Source organism: Schistocerca gregaria, chromosome 1, assembly GCF_023897955.1.
Source record: "Schistocerca gregaria isolate iqSchGreg1 chromosome 1, iqSchGreg1.2, whole genome shotgun sequence".
NCBI lineage: Eukaryota > Metazoa > Arthropoda > Insecta > Orthoptera > Acrididae > Schistocerca > Schistocerca gregaria.
In genome coordinates, this window is record NC_064920.1 from 174,709,054 (window position 1) to 174,724,919 (window position 15,866).

Sequence of the window (15,866 nt, forward strand, 5' to 3'; positions counted from 1 at the left end):
GGATTTCTAAAACGTGATGTAAAGCAGTTTCCTCCTATTTCAGATTTTCGGTTGCAGAATTTAGGACAAGAATGATCAATGTAAGAATGTAAAGAATTCCAGTCGCTGAACGAAACTATTCCACATATATAATCAGCACCCATACTAGCAGAATATAGCATTCTGGACGTTCTCTCCCTTGGTCGTGGTTACAGCGTTTTTTATTTATTGTAATTTTCTGTATTCTTGAAAATAAAAGTAACATTTCTTTTGTGCTTTTTTAAATATTTACTTCGTGTTGACCAGGTTTTGTTTTATCAAATTGCTGTAGGCGGTGTCAGTACAGCTGTTGACAAGGCAAGTGTTGCATTATGTTAATTTAATTATGCCCGTGGGGTACAATTACAAATCAAACTAGGTATTCAGAATGCGTTGGATGCGTTGCAGTGTCCATTTCACAGTCCGCTTACATAAACAGCTGCTGTTTACCGCAATTTCCGCAACTGAAGTTCTAATAATGAGATCCGGGTGCTCGTCAACTACACCAAATGCAGTGAGCGACAGTGCTTATTATACTCGTACTGACCTTAGACAATTAGACGGAACTTCTGCATCTCTTTTGCTCTCTTTTTGAAGTGGCTGCCAAAGTTATTAATTACAGTTATTGGATTTCTGTCATTCCACAAGGTCGTTTTGATAGCGTAGTGTTTTCAGATGGTTAATCCTCCATATGAACAGTTGCAAACATATGGCGAAGGACAAACTACAGTCTCCTATGTAACTTTAACCGTGTTGTTAAGAAGCATAGCTAACTAGACTGTTCTCCCTCTTACAATAAGTGTTTGCAAATTTGAGCCCCTGAATCGAGAAAAAAAATGAAGTACAATTTGATAATGATACATTACTTATCTGGTTTTACCTGCTATATTCTTGAAGTTAACGGTGCAGTTTATTCTTTTTGGTAGTAGGCAATACTTGTAAACATGCAAAATCTAAAAAAGAAAATCTGGTTCTCATTCATGTTCTGTAAACCAAATTCCGGATTTAAAAAGTTGTTTCTTCCACTTAGCACATTTCCAGACAAAAGTACATCTAAATATCTATACAGAATCTTCATTTAGCGGACTTTACATTTACAACTCAGATAGAAGTTAGTGTGGATTCTACGCTACGTATTTTCATCTTGAGCTCTGGTTTCAAGTGCTCGCCACGCGCACCTATTTCTGACAGACGTGGAACTCACCAACGCTGGCTCTAAAACAAGGAAAGAGAATGCAGTGCGCAGTTTAAGAGTGAAACTATTTCACAAACAATACATTTTTAATACATTTCCGGCTATTTTTCTTTCCTATGCATTTATCTTTTTACTTTCTTTTAGTAGGTTTCGTCTTGATTAGCTTCGTAATTGTAATGACTAACATCTTTTTTTATACCCTGAATATCTGTTTAGTAATTACAAAATTTACAGTTTAATGATTTGATACCGCAGAAGATATCTGTAATAATACACTCCTGGAAATGGAAAAAAGAACACGTTGACACCGGTGTGTCAGACCCACCATACTTGCTCCGGACCTGCGAGAGGGCTGTACAAGCAATGATCATACGCACGGCACAGCGGACACACCAGGAACCGCGGTGTTGGCCGTCGAATGGCGCTAGCTGCGCAGCATTTGTGTACCGCCGCCGTCAGTGTCAGCCAGTTTGCCGTGGCATACGGAGCTCCATCGCAGTCTTTAACACTGGTAGCATGCCGCGACAGCGTGGACGGAAGGTGCACGTGCCCGTCGAACTGGGACCGGACTGCAGCGACGCACGGATGCACGCCAAGACCGTAGGATCCTACGCAGTGCCGTAGGGGACCGCACCGCCACTTCCCAGCAAATTAGGGACACTGTTGCTCCTGGGCTATCGGCGAGGACCATTCGCAACCGTCTCCATGAAGCTGGGCTACGGTCCCGCGCACCGTTAGGCCGTCTTCCGCTCACGCCCCAATATCGTGCAGCCCGCCTCCAGTGGTGTCGCGACAGGCGTGAATGGAGGGACGAATGGAGACGTGTCGTCTTCGGCGATGAGAGTCGCTTCTGCCTTGGTGCCAATGATGGTCGTATGCGTGTTTGGCGCCGTGCAGGTGAGCGCCACAATCAGGACTGCATACGACCGAGGCACACAGGGCCAACACCCGGCATCATGGTGTGGGGAGCGATCTCCTACACTGGCCGTACACCTCTGGTGATCTTCGAGGGGACACTGAATAGTGCACGGTACATCCAAACCGTCATCGAACCCATCGTTCTATCATTCCTAGACCGGCAAGGGAACTTGCTGTTCTAACAGGACAATGCACGGCCGCATGTATCCCGTGCCACCCAACGTGCTCTAGAAGGTTCAAGTCAACTACCCTGGCCAGCAAGATCTCCGGATCTGTCCCCCATTGAGCATGTTTGGGACTGGATGAAGCATCGTCTCACGCGGTCTGCACGTCCAGCACGAACGCTGGTCCAACTGAGGCGCCAGGTGGAAATGGCATGGCAAGCCGTTCCACAGGACTACATCCAGCATCTCTACGATCGTCTCCATGGGAGAATAGCAGCCTGCATTGCTGCGAAAGGTGGATATACACTGTATTAGTGCCGACATTGTGCATGCTCTGTTGCCTGTGTCTATGTGCCTGTGGTTCTGTCATTGTGATCATGTGATGTATCTGACCCCAGGAATGTGTCAATAAAGTTTCCCCTTCCTGGGACAATGAATCCACGGTGTTCTTATTTCAATTTCCAGGAGTGTAGTATTTCTAACTGCTTACACATTATAGAGCACCACGTATTCGTGTAAAACAGTTTATTTGCTATAGACTTTAAGTGGAATAATTACAACTGAACGACAGCTAAATTGAAATTCAGGTCTCAGTTCTTGGGTAACTATAACACTTACACTATTCACGAACCTCCTGCATTAGTTATCATCTTGCCGACGATTCCCGATCCATTCTGCCACGAACTCTTGATCCACTATATTTTGTTGCAGACTACACCCCGAGCGTACAGCGCAACATACCGAATGGACTAATACGACATATGTTAACGGTCATTCCGGAGTTTGCTTAGAAAATCACCCTCACACAAGAGTTAGGAACTAATGATTTTGTTCCTTCTACATACATAGCGAACGTTAGAAAATTTGACACAGCGGTTAATTTTGCGATTTCTCCGACACGGAACGAATGTTGCTGTAGTATTATCAACATCTCGAGCGTTTTCGAGAAGAGGAGCTTCAAAGTTTTACGATCCTGTTCAATACCGTATGAGAGTGCCACCCGTCTTGTCGACATACACAGTTGCGAGAAGTAGGCTGCAACCACGCACATTCATGAAATTGGCCATCCCATAGTGAGAATTAACGGGCATATGCCAATTTTGCATACACTAGGGAACGGAAAGAAACTGGATCTTCTGGAACAATTGGAGACAGCAGAGCTGGAAATTATAACATTAAATGAACAGTTTGCAGGTGACAAAAATAACCTTTACAAAGACTCGTTTAATATCCGTAATTAATCGGGAACTTCAAAGTATACCGTTAGCTTTCTCTTCATGGCAACATTCGAATTTCCGGACTACCTGGTTGTATACTATCTTTGTTTCATTGGTATCTCTTTGATTTCAAATTTAGATTCACGGAGAGCTCAGTCGCGTTACTTTTGTCTTTGTATGCCGAGAAATGAGTTTCAGGAATACACACGGACCTTGCATACACATCGCTGTCATTGTGGCGCTGCCAGCACCCATGGACAATTTATGACATTCCATTTTTAAGCAGCTTCTTTAGCTGACGGTGATCAGTATGTATATCTTAAGGAGACATGGCTACAAGGGAAGCAGCGCCGTTATTTTAATTTTATGGCACTCGGTTATGGTTCTGGTCGCTTTCAGAGGTTCTTCTACAGTAATCCTAACGACGAAGGTTCACCTTCGAAACGCAGTAATTATAATGTTCTTAGTGCTAAGCATAGGTAGGTGACCCGACATTTTAACACTGACTTTTACAACCCCAATCTCATATCCTTTAAGGATAAAAACATAAAAGTACGTCCGTAGTGCGTAGCAGTGTTGTCAATTTTTCCCTAAACTTCCACCAAACGCTTTTATCACTGTAATGAATCTTTTTTTTTTCGGAAACGAACAATAATACTATTAATATTCATTGTGTTTCGCGACGTGGTACAGTCAATGTCTAATAAGAAAACTTCACACTGTTGTGTCTGCCATGTGATGAATACTTTGATCGACAAATCAAATATTTTGTGGAGCAATTTTAGAATGACATTTATATATTCACTCACCAGATTTTACAAGCATAATCTTATGGGATTGATGATGTAGCCAACCAGTGAATGTCACATCTAACTAAAAGAATGCAGAAACCTGTATTGCACTTAGTAATTCAACCAACGTAATCCGAGGACATTATTCTTCCGTCTCATACACAACAAGCAGACGTAGTTCTTTTTAAAGGTGACACTAGTATTGCAGTCAATCCACGCATACATACAGTAATAGGAGAAACGGGTAAACATGTCGTTAATATTATCATTTACTGGTTTCCGCGAATGGCCTCATCCTCAGTTTTAAAAAGACACAAAATATTCAGTTCTTCACGCCTAAGTGTGCTATACCAACCATAAGTATAACACATACTGAGGATATAGTAAAAAGCGTCGAAACTTGTTTCCTTACTGATGAGAATTTAAACCGGGAGAAGAAAATTCTGGAACTCCTGAAACAACTTAGCTCAGACACATTTGAACCTAGGAGCATTGCTAATATTGAGGAGTGACAAATCAATAAGCTGATATATTTTGAATACATTCGTTCAATAAGGTCGTCACGTGGAATAATGTTGTGGGATAACTCCCATTTAGAAAGAAAGTTTTCATTGCTCATAAACGCGCTGTGTAACAATAATATGTAGTGCTCGCAGACGATCATCTTGCTAAGATGTATTTAAGGCGCTCGGTCGCACGGTTCCGGACTCAAAACGCCTAGAACCGCTCGGCCGCGCCGGCTGGCATTAAGCTCGCTTTTAACACAAAACAGGGTGCACAATGCTGCAAGTACAATCCATGCCTAGAGTAATTAACTGTCTGACGGACAGCAAAGTAAAATTTGAAACCAATCTGAAAAAGTTTCTACAATTTTTGATGTGTATGTAAAATGACTCTTTCCACACCATTATGACTTATCCTGCATATGACCAGTGGAACACGAAACTGTCTTCTACACTAATGCAAGGTCGGTGAGAAATACCATGTCTTACCATCTCTGGAGGATTAACTTATTCTTCACTTTCTGATACTATGGTAGTTGACAGCTACTTTGAAAACCAATACCTGAACGCCCATTGTTTTTAAATATTAGTGAGCTGTGTTTTACGGTATCATTATTAAAAATAATTTGGAAATTTGCGGTAAGGTCTTATGGGACCAAACTGTTGAGGTCATCGGTCCCTAAGCTTACGCACTAGTTAGTTTAACTTCAACTAACTTACGCTAAGGACAACACACACACACACACACACACACACACACACACACACACACACACACACACACACGCCAGGGAGGATGACTCGAACGTCCGACGGGGGAAGCCGCACGAACCGTGGCAAGATGCGTGAGACCGCGCGGCTACCCCTCGTGGCCCATTAAAAATAAAATCTACGCGTCACATAGAGCAATACATGGAATGTACATGGTGGAGGCCTGCGTTATCTTTCTCATGTTTTTATGGTAGATACTACAAGAAATGTCGTCGGTCATCCAATGACAAGCTGCCAAATTTAGTACTTTAGAAATCGATATCTGCGGCGTAACGTCTCACTCAGTAAAGGCAAGTTTTCCGGTTCAGATTTTATACCAGTTAGGTTCCATCTGGATGTTGCTGGTGACATAGCTCATTTTTAGCAGCCATATACGTACAACAGCTCGTTTGACGAAAACTCCGTGCATAAAGGCATAAAAGTTGCACAGATCACACCAATTCACGCAAGTGGAAATTGACCCTGAACAACTACAAGTCTATGTAACCCACATGAGTACTGAAAATGCCCCGAAGAAATTTTCAGGAGGTGGTCCCCTAAACCTCTTACATATTTGAAAAATGTCTTACCGTCTTCACCTGCTGGTAAAATAGTTTATTTATACAACCCGTTTCAGTCAGGTTCCTGTGTACCAAATACAATCTACATATACCTACCTATAGCAGACCGCCTCAAGACACAATACAATATTCTAATCTGCCGTATAAACACCAGCTCTCGGCGACTGACGGTTTCGAAAGGTGTTCAAATTACTTGTACGTCTTTGAAACTAGATTTCTCTAAAACACTTGAGAGGCGTATATCACTACACCGAGGCAACAAAAGTCATAGGATACTAGTATGTATATAAACAGATGACGGTGGTCTCACGTGCACGAGGTAAAAAAGGTCATTGTGTAGGCAGAGCTGTTATTTGTACTGAGGAGCTTCATGTGAAAAATTTCCGACGTGACTCTGGTATCTGGAGTTCTATGGATGGAACATTTCATGTTGGAAATTGCTAGGGAATTCAGTACTCCGAGATCCACAGTGTCAAGAGCATGACGACAATACCACATTCCAAGCATAACCTATCACCACGAACAACGCAGTGGAAGACGGGTTTCACTTAACGACCGAGAACAGCCATGATTTAGCAGTTGTTAGTGCTAACAAAGAAGCAACACTTCATGAGGAAAACACAGAAATCGATGTGGGACTCACAACGAACGTATCCTTTAGAAAAGTGCGGCAAAAGTTGACAGTAATGGGGTATGGCAGCAAACGGACCGACGCTAGTGCTTTCGCTAACAGCTTGGCATCGCCTGCAGCGCCTCTTCTGGGCTCGTAGCGATATCGGTTGGAACATAGAAATTGGAAAACTGTTACCTGGTCAGATTTCAGATAGTAAGAGCTGATTTCGAGTGCGGCTCAGACCCCACGAAACCAAAGACCCAAGTTGTCATCAAGACACTGTTGAAGCTGCTGTTCGCTCCATAACGGTGTGGACTGTGTTTACATGTAAGCGACTGTGTCCTCTGGTTCAACTGAATCGATGATTGACCGGAAATATTTATGTTCAAAATGGTTGAAATGGCTTCTGAGGTCATCAGTCCCTTAGAAGTACTTAAACCTAACTAACCTAATAACATCACACACATCCCTGCCCGAGGCTGGATTCGATAATGCGACCATAGCGGTCGCACAGTTCCAGACTCTGACCGGCAAATAATTATGTTCGGCTGCCTGAAGACCATTTACAGCCAAACAAAGGTGGAAGTTTTGTGGATGACAACGCACCATGTCAGTTGTTCGAAACTGATCTGAAGAAGTTCTGGGAAGTTTGAGCGAATGATTGGCCATCCAGATCGCCGATATGAGACTTGTGGAACAAATGTCCGTGCACAAATTGCTGCATGGAAAAAATTTCGCAATTATGGTCGGGTACACAGGGGCATGGATTTCTGCATTGGAGTCCCGACTACTTGTTGCTGCGTCGAGTTGCTGCACTATCCCAGGAAAGAGGTCGGCCATGGTATTCGTAGGTATCCCATGACTTTTCTCACCTAAGTGTACAATAGTATTTGCTATGTCTACGGATGTACGACAGTCGTGCAAAATAGCGCAAATTCTGTGACCGGTTGGTTATATGCGGAAGGAGAGTAATTGAAGGTGGAGTCGTTCTCCACTTCTCGCACACGAACTTGAACAATACAGATGCTAGGCGAACTGAATATCTGTTTCCCCGTGCGGCATTTACGCTGGTGGCCGACAACAATTGGGACGGCGGAACAACAAGAGATTACTGGGCATGCCGCCAGCGGCAAGTTTCGCTACGATAGTCTGGTGTTCCGCCCGCACGCCCTCTGTGAACAGCCCGCACTCGATGTTTGTGTGTGTGGTGTGTGCGTGTGCGTGCGCGCGCGTGCGCCAGAGAGAGGCGGTGAAACTGAAGAGATTTCGCAGTGATTACGCGCTCCTAACTGGACCGCTGGAACATTGTTAGCGCAAATTAGAGCGCGTTCGCGTAATCCATCAGGCCGATCGGTGGGCCGTCCATTAGGGCAGCCGCTAACCAGAGGTGTGTCTGCTCTGTTTGCAGGGCACGGCGCGCACCAAACCAGTGCTCCTCGTCATCTCGCTGGCAGGCATCAAGGTGTGCACTCCCGACGGAAAGGTAAGCCAGCCTGCTCTCTGTATCCAATGCTTGCGCCTGCTTGTCAGCAGCACAGTGGCCTGTTCACTAACGCTGTTTATCTTGTAGGTGATGGTAACTGCCACTCTTCTTTTGAAGCTTTTTTGGATTCTGTTTTTAACCAAACTGCTCCAGTTACAATATTTTTGCGCATGGGACCAAAGGCCCTGTAAGTTTTGTTAAGGAATTCTTTTTCCTGCTTAGTCTTCTTGTATTTTGATATAAGCATTTGTAGCGATTTTTTACATTAAATTTTCAATGCCGGTTCCATAAAACAAATTGAAAAACGAATTTTTACCATCAGCTATTTTCATTTGTGCGTTATTATCTACAGTTCTCGGTCTTGGACCATCTTTACAGGATGATCCATGACCGAAACCGGCACATGCTAAGATATAAATAAAAGCAGCTGATCGTTACTCTGCGTTTTTTCAGTGTCATAACGGCTGTTGAATGTCAGCCGCCCAAAAAATTAAACAAAGTTGGTTATTGAGCAAAATATCTTAAGATCACATTTTGCATATCATCCACATTTTCAACTTTTTGCCGCTTAGAAAAGGAAGTGTTGCAGCGATTAGAGTATACGGAAATCCAGTGGCGCAATATCGGGTGCGTATGGTGGGTGACGAAGTACCTCTCATCCCAGTTCATTATTTTTTGAGTGGATTCGTCTTTCGCAGTGCTGTCTTGCATTATCATCTTGCAGAATCACGTTTTTTCTGTCGACAGTTTCTCTGAATAAAACAGGGCCCGTTCGTGTCGTTGATCGGTGCCTGAAGGAGCTTAGATATTAATGATGCTTGTCACCATGGCATGAGTGCCATGCCCCGAGCTGATGGAAGGAAGGCGACGTCGGTGACAGAAATCCAGTCGCGGACGTAGATGGCCATTCCATGGCGGTATAGCCATTGATATCTGGGAGACCGGCCAAGTGAAATTACTGCAGAAGGTTGAAATCAATATCAGAAGCCCAGAACATCTTCTGCCTGAGATGGATTTTAAACCTGGAACGGATGTTTTTTTTGTTGATAGTTGCTTTTCGGTAGGCCAGATGGCGGACTGCGAGAGGCTGGTCCACTCTGGCGTCAGCGCAACTGCGTGGGTGTCGCAGTGGAACGTTATCCTGCTTGCCCGCATGGGATTCTGGGGAGAATAGTGGATCGGCCCCTACGGCGTAGGGTCCCGTAACGGGTCCAGCTCCTTGACCTCCTCCTCGTGCCACGCCGTGGAGGCTGGTACCAGTGTATCGTCCATTTTGTACGCATACTGATGTAATGGTTCGTGATGTAGTGTCAGCTGTGATATTTCCATTAAATGTGATATGTCCATCAGCGTCCGGAAGGGGCTGGCGAGGAGAGGGCCGTAGGCACACCGGTAGATGTCTCCGCGCTCACGTCTTCGACGGCAGTAGCGGATTCGGGGCGTCGTGCTGATCGTCGGCTGCGTCATCCTCGACTTGCAACATCTCCCCTTGGCCGGAAACGGTGCGGCGCCTTCTATTGCGACATGTTGAAGAACGTTGTTTCCTTATGCGACCCTCTGTGTCCGACGGCGGAAGGGTATCGCATCGTTCTGGAGGATAGGGAACTGTAGGGAAGATGAGTGAGTCGATCTCCATGAGGTGGCGAGCCGTTCGAGGCGCACTCCAGCTGGATATGGTTGGGTTCATTTGTGGCGCCGTTTATGGCGGCCGAACGGCGTTGCGAAGCAGTAGGAGAAGCAAGAGCAGCGGCGTAGGTCACTGGTAACACAGTAGGTTGCGTCGAGGATTGTCCTTCGGCAGCTGGATGTTGCGTAGTGCTCCGTTGTAGGCTTTCGGATCTAAGTTGGCCTTCTTTACCGCACCCGAAAAGGACTGAGGCTGGCTGTCGTATATAATTATTTTACGACATCCGCCGATCTGTAAGTAGGACAGGACGTGGCTTCTGAGATCAATGGTGACCTGTTGGACGCCGCTTAGGACAGGATATGTCCGAAACTGTGTCCACTTCTCCGCAGTTAGCCGTGAACTGTGCCGTATGGTAGGGGTGCCGCGATGTCTTCCTCTGCAGGAAGTTCGAATGGCAATTCGAAAATGCGTATCTTACGCATATCTAAGCTCGCGTGGTCGACGGTTACGGCCCACACATTGCCATCCGCGTAACAAAAGCGGAGCGCCCGTTTGGTCTCACGTAGGATGCGTCCGCACCCGAATCGTTGATGATTTTAACGTAGACCGTACTGCTCAAGATCGACAAATGTATGCCGATAATATAGGTCGTCGGGGTCTTCACTTCCTGTCGCAGAAAACGCTCCACCTCTCCCCCCCCCCCCCCCCGGCGCGCGGGATTAGCCGTGCGGTGTGTGTGTGTGTGTGTGTGTGTGTGTGTGTGTGTGTGTGTGTGTGTGTGTTCCTAGGATAATTTAGGTTAAGTACTGTCTAAGGTTAGGGACTGATGACCTTAGCAGTTAAGTCCCGTAAGATTTTACACATATTTCAACATTTTCCCCCCTCCCCCCCCCCCCCAAACCATGGGCAAATCACATACTAGACGAGCGTAACCACAAATGTTGGCGTGGTAGACAGTGATGACGATGTTTGGTCTTTGGTGCACTCAACAGTTGCTCATCAGTGCCCGTACAAAGTCCCAATTTTTTCACAGTCCAGTGTCTTTTTACATAGTCCAGGTTAGCCACTGTCACGAATGATGATGATGATGATGATGATGATGACGACGATGATGGTGATGATGATGATGACAACACACACCCAGTCCCCGGGCAGAGACTATTCCCAACCCGGCTGGGAATCGAACCCGGGACCCCGTGATCCAGAGGCTGCTACGCCGTCATATTTTAACTGAGGCGGAATGACGGGAACCAGCTTGCATTCGCCGAGGACGACGGCAAACCACCTTAACAACATACACAAGCTGGCCGGCACACAGGACCTCGACTCTAATCCGTCGGGCAGATTCGTGCCGGGGACCGGCACGCCTTCCCGCTCGGGAAGCTGCGCGTTAGACCGCGCGGCTAGCCGGGCGAGTAGTGTGTACAATTAAAGGCAATATGTGGCCATAGAAGAATATTAAGATCCTTATTTTTTTAAATAATTGTTCCATTTACCTAAGGACATGGTCTTCAGTATTTCGGTGTATCGAGATATTACGAGAATTAAGCTTGGAAGAAAATGCTGATCCACCTCTGTACAATCGGCTGTTTTAAAACATTGTTTTAAATTCTTGGATCGTTTGCGAAAAACTGAAGAACACCTACGTCGTGTGCTGGATCTGGTTTGGTACATTACTTCAGTGACACCACGTTCTATATCCATATCTACCCATTGCACAGTGCTTGGCGGAGGGTACTTTTTGCCACTAACAATAATACGCTTTCCTGTTTTCCTATGTGCCACTACTTTCTCCTGGCACTGCGTTCATTATATGAGACGTATGTTGGGGAAGTAGAATCGTTGAGCAACCTGTAGCAAATACCGGTTAACCAAACTTCTTCAACAGCGTTTCGCGAAAGGAACACCCTCTTCAGACAAATGACTTCCTTTTGAGTTCGCAGTGCATTCTCGTAATTCTCTCGTACTGATCGAACGAACCAGTAACAAATCTGGCAGCACCCCTCAAGAAAAGCTTCAGTATCCTTCTCTGATCCAACCTGTCGGCAGTCTTAAACAGACAGGAAGTTCTCAAGAATTGGAGGCAAGAAAGGTCTATGCGCCACATCTTTTACATGTGCGCTATAGTATTTTCTCAATGAATTGAAGGCAGCTATTCATCATTGCTACAAATGATCTTACCATCTCGACTCCTCGACGATGCTCCAAAATAAACAACGAAATCATCAACGAACAGTTTCATGTTGTTGCTTCTCGTATCTAAGATACATCAGAACAGAAGGAGTCCTATCACCACTCCTTGGAAAAATCTTAACGTTACTTTTATGTCTGGTGAATACGCGCCGTCGTGAACTACATACTGAATTTTATCATTCAAAAACCTTTGTAGATAGTCATATGCTTAAGAACCTGTTCCTCATTTTCAGCTCTTTGTTAAGTAATCTGCAGAGGTACATGCGGCGAAAGTGCCGAAAATCTATTAACATAAAACCTCATGCCTACGTTCATCGTTAGTAAGATATTGTTTGTGGAAAGGGGCGAGCTGTGCTCCACACGGGCGGTGCTTTGTAAATCCGTGCTGATTTATGGACGGAATATTTTCTCCCGCTGGGAAATGCATTGTGTGCAAGGACCTTGCACAAAAGTTACGATATGGATATTGGTCCATAATTTTGCGCTTCCGTTGTTTTCGCCTCTTATATACGGGAATAACCCGGGATTTTCTTTCGGTCGCATGAGGCTGCTCGCTTTGCGAGATATTCACGATAAGTAAGGATTCAATTCCGCAGAGTACTCTCTGTAAAACGGAACTGGAATTCCATGTGAATGTGTAACGTAGTTCTTGTTCAACAGTTGCAGTTGCTTCTCATAGCCTGCGACGGTTATTATCATGTCATCCTTTTGAGGATTTGTGTGGCGATCGAACGACGAAGGTACCTCTCTAGAATCTTCCAGTGTGAATGAACTTTAAATACCTTTTTGAGACAAATCTTTTGTTATTACTTATTCCAGTCTCGGGCTGTACAATGATAACAATTCGTCTCGTGAATAACTTATCAAGGGATCATTTGTTCAAAGGGAGAGAGTAGGGAGGACTATGAACAGAGGATGTTTTTTGTTTTTGCGGGTTATTTGCTGTTTCGGCTGGTTTACGCAACCTAGTATCCAAGGCTTTCGATTCTTATACAAATCTTCTTTCATATCTATTCTTTGGATACCCTTCTCCATTCGAATTTTCCATTCTGCACAGTAACTTCATGTCGTACTCGTGTATGGAGGTTGAAAATAAAGTAAATGTTATGACCATCGTTTATTACCTAATCTCAACATATTCCTGTACAATTTTAGATGTCGTATTTCGCCTCTTCGGTGACGTTCATGTGAGTTTTCATTTCCATCCTGATCTATAAATTTTGGGAACTTCCCTTGCCCTGAAGCTCTGCCATTTCTTCTCAAAAATCCATTTCCGAGGTATAAGGTCTTCTTATGTCTTGATTTTGTCATATCCCTGGATTCCGCTCCATACATACAACTGATTCATATAACATTTTTTCTTCTTAATTTTATCCAGCCAAAGGATGAGGTTCGGCCTATTGATTGCTTGCTTAGCTTGTGCTGTCGTCTGCTTTCTTTCTTGTTTGCTGGACCGCTGATCTGAGATCACAACTACCAGATATATATTCTTTCCACCTGCCTCGTTAGTATTTACATCTATGGTAATATGTGATTTACTTCCTATACAGACTTATTTTGTTTTAGAGCAGTTTGTTGTTAGTCTGGCCTAATTCTATGTTTCTACCACTTTATTTATCATACGTTATATCACAGTCATCTGTAGTCAATATTATTTGATTATCGACGAAGGGTAAACTGAACAAAAATGGCTTCAAATGACTCTGAGCACAATGGGACTTAACTTCTGAGGTCATCATTCCACTAGAACTTAGAACTACTTAAACCTAACTAACCTAAGGACATCACACACATCCATGCCCGAGGCAAGATTCGAACCTGCGACCGTAGCGACCTGCGGTTCCGGACTGCAGCGCCTAGAACCGCACGGCCACCGCGGCCGACTTAAACTGAACAGATAATCTCCATCTGTGTGTATGTCCATTCCTCCACACTTTTTCATCGATTCTTTAAGAAATTGATTCATATAAACTTTGAACAGAGTAGGTACTTTTACACCGCCCTTGTCTAAGGTTGATCGAATTAATCGGGAAATTTCCTTCTCTGTTTTAATCCTTGTCTCTAGTTCCTCGAAAACCATTTTTATCTGCAGCAACATGTGTATTTATTGAGTTCTCGCCAAGATATCGTTGTAGATTCTTTATTGGTACAGTGTAATATGTTTTACGTAAATCTATAAAAATAATATGTGTATCTCTCCCCCGGGCTCTCTTTTCTAGTATGTCTTTTATAGTTAGTGGGATCGGCTGTGGAAATGCCACTCCGTTCTTCTTCTATTATGATATAAGCTCCAGATGATCTATTATAATTCGACCATACAGCCTTCCCAGTGCTGCTGTAAGACTATTGCCCCTATCGTTGTTGTAATCATTATTAATAGTTTGCTACGAAATCTTGTCAAACGGCTTTTTTATTTTTTGGAGGATCTCCTTCTTAGATCGAACGTAATTTCAATTATTTTTAGGTTGTTTTATGTTGCACATTTTATATGCTCTTTGTAATTTCTTCCTGGACCTGGATGTTTTCCATTTTCATTCTTCTTATTGAGTTTTGATAACACGTTAAGGGAAACATTTGGCGCTATCCTCTACTTAATCTTACACGATTCTGTCTTTGAGAACTATTCTCGAACATACTTTTACTTCATCCATTTCCCCATTTTTACCAACGGTACATTTGCGTTGTTTTCTCCTGTTTTCTTAGGTCCTTTACTATTTCCTCGGCTGTTTTTGATCTTATTCTTACTATATGCTTATATCTCTCTACTCCCCAATATTTCTGTCTTCTGACTCTAACGTACAGTTTCTAATCATCATGATCTTTTGTAGCTAAACATTTTTCATATGCCTTCCCTTTATCTTGCACCTGCTCTTCCATATTCTGATGTCACCAGTTGTTCTGGTAGCTTTATTTAGAGATTAGACCTAATGCTCCACAGACGGCGTCATATAATACATGTTTTACCTGTTGGCACATAACCTCAGCTGAGCCTTCCTTCTATTCCTTATTTTTCTCTACCAAACGTAAATTGTATAGGAATCGAATACATTCATCCCTGAGAGGCGCCAAGGTATATTTTTATTCTTCAAGGGCATTGTTTGTATTCTGAGTTTCATATATTTAAAGAATATTTCTGCCTTTAGCAGCAGATGATGTTCTACGCTACGCTCCTTTGTGGACTCATATCGTAGACCAAAGTTAAGATCTTTGCCTTAATGTAATGTTGTTTAATATAGAACAAAGTTGTGATGTAGATTGAAAAAGTCTGTATTTATGGATACCTTTCTGGCTAACTTCAGTTCATAATCTCGGTGTATGTAGACCAACCTCTCGTCATTGTTATTAGTTATATTACCTCTAAAAGACCGTACTTCCTGCTGCTCTTGGGACCTGCGCATCCTTGCATGTAGGTCTCCAAGCAGTATTATTTCTTTTCTTTCGCTTACATTCGTCGGAACGTCATCATCCGGTCCTGAAAGTCATCTTCACTGCTCATTTCCATATCACCTCTTGATACATTTTTTAAAATTTTGGAGTCATCGGTCTTCTGACTTCTTTAAATGGCTCGCCACGAATTCCTTTCTCTAACCGGGATAGGACTTGCACCCTACGTATTAAATTATTTGTGAGTTGTATTCCAATCTGTGTTTTACCTACATTTTTTACACTGTACAGCTCCCTCAAATACCATGGATGTTATTCCTTGTTTTAACATGTGTCATCTTGTCCCTTCTTCAGGTCAGAGTTTTCCATATTTTACGTTTCTCGCTGTTTATGCAGAGAATTTCCTCATTCCTTACCTGTCCGATGGTG

At 43.7% G+C, this 15,866-nt stretch overlaps 1 protein-coding gene across 2 annotated transcripts in view; it reads left to right on the forward strand.

Annotated features, from left to right (window-relative positions):
• LOC126336196 (EGFR adapter protein-like) overlaps positions 1 to 15,866 on the forward strand; it is a 1,052,725-nt gene that overhangs the window by 928,357 nt on the left and 108,502 nt on the right. For both annotated transcript variants that reach the window (XM_049999704.1, XM_049999712.1), the window contains exon 3: positions 8,159 to 8,233. In XM_049999704.1, coding sequence (XP_049855661.1) covers positions 8,159 to 8,233 — 75 coding nt within the window. The remainder of the gene's footprint in view (positions 1 to 8,158; positions 8,234 to 15,866) is intronic.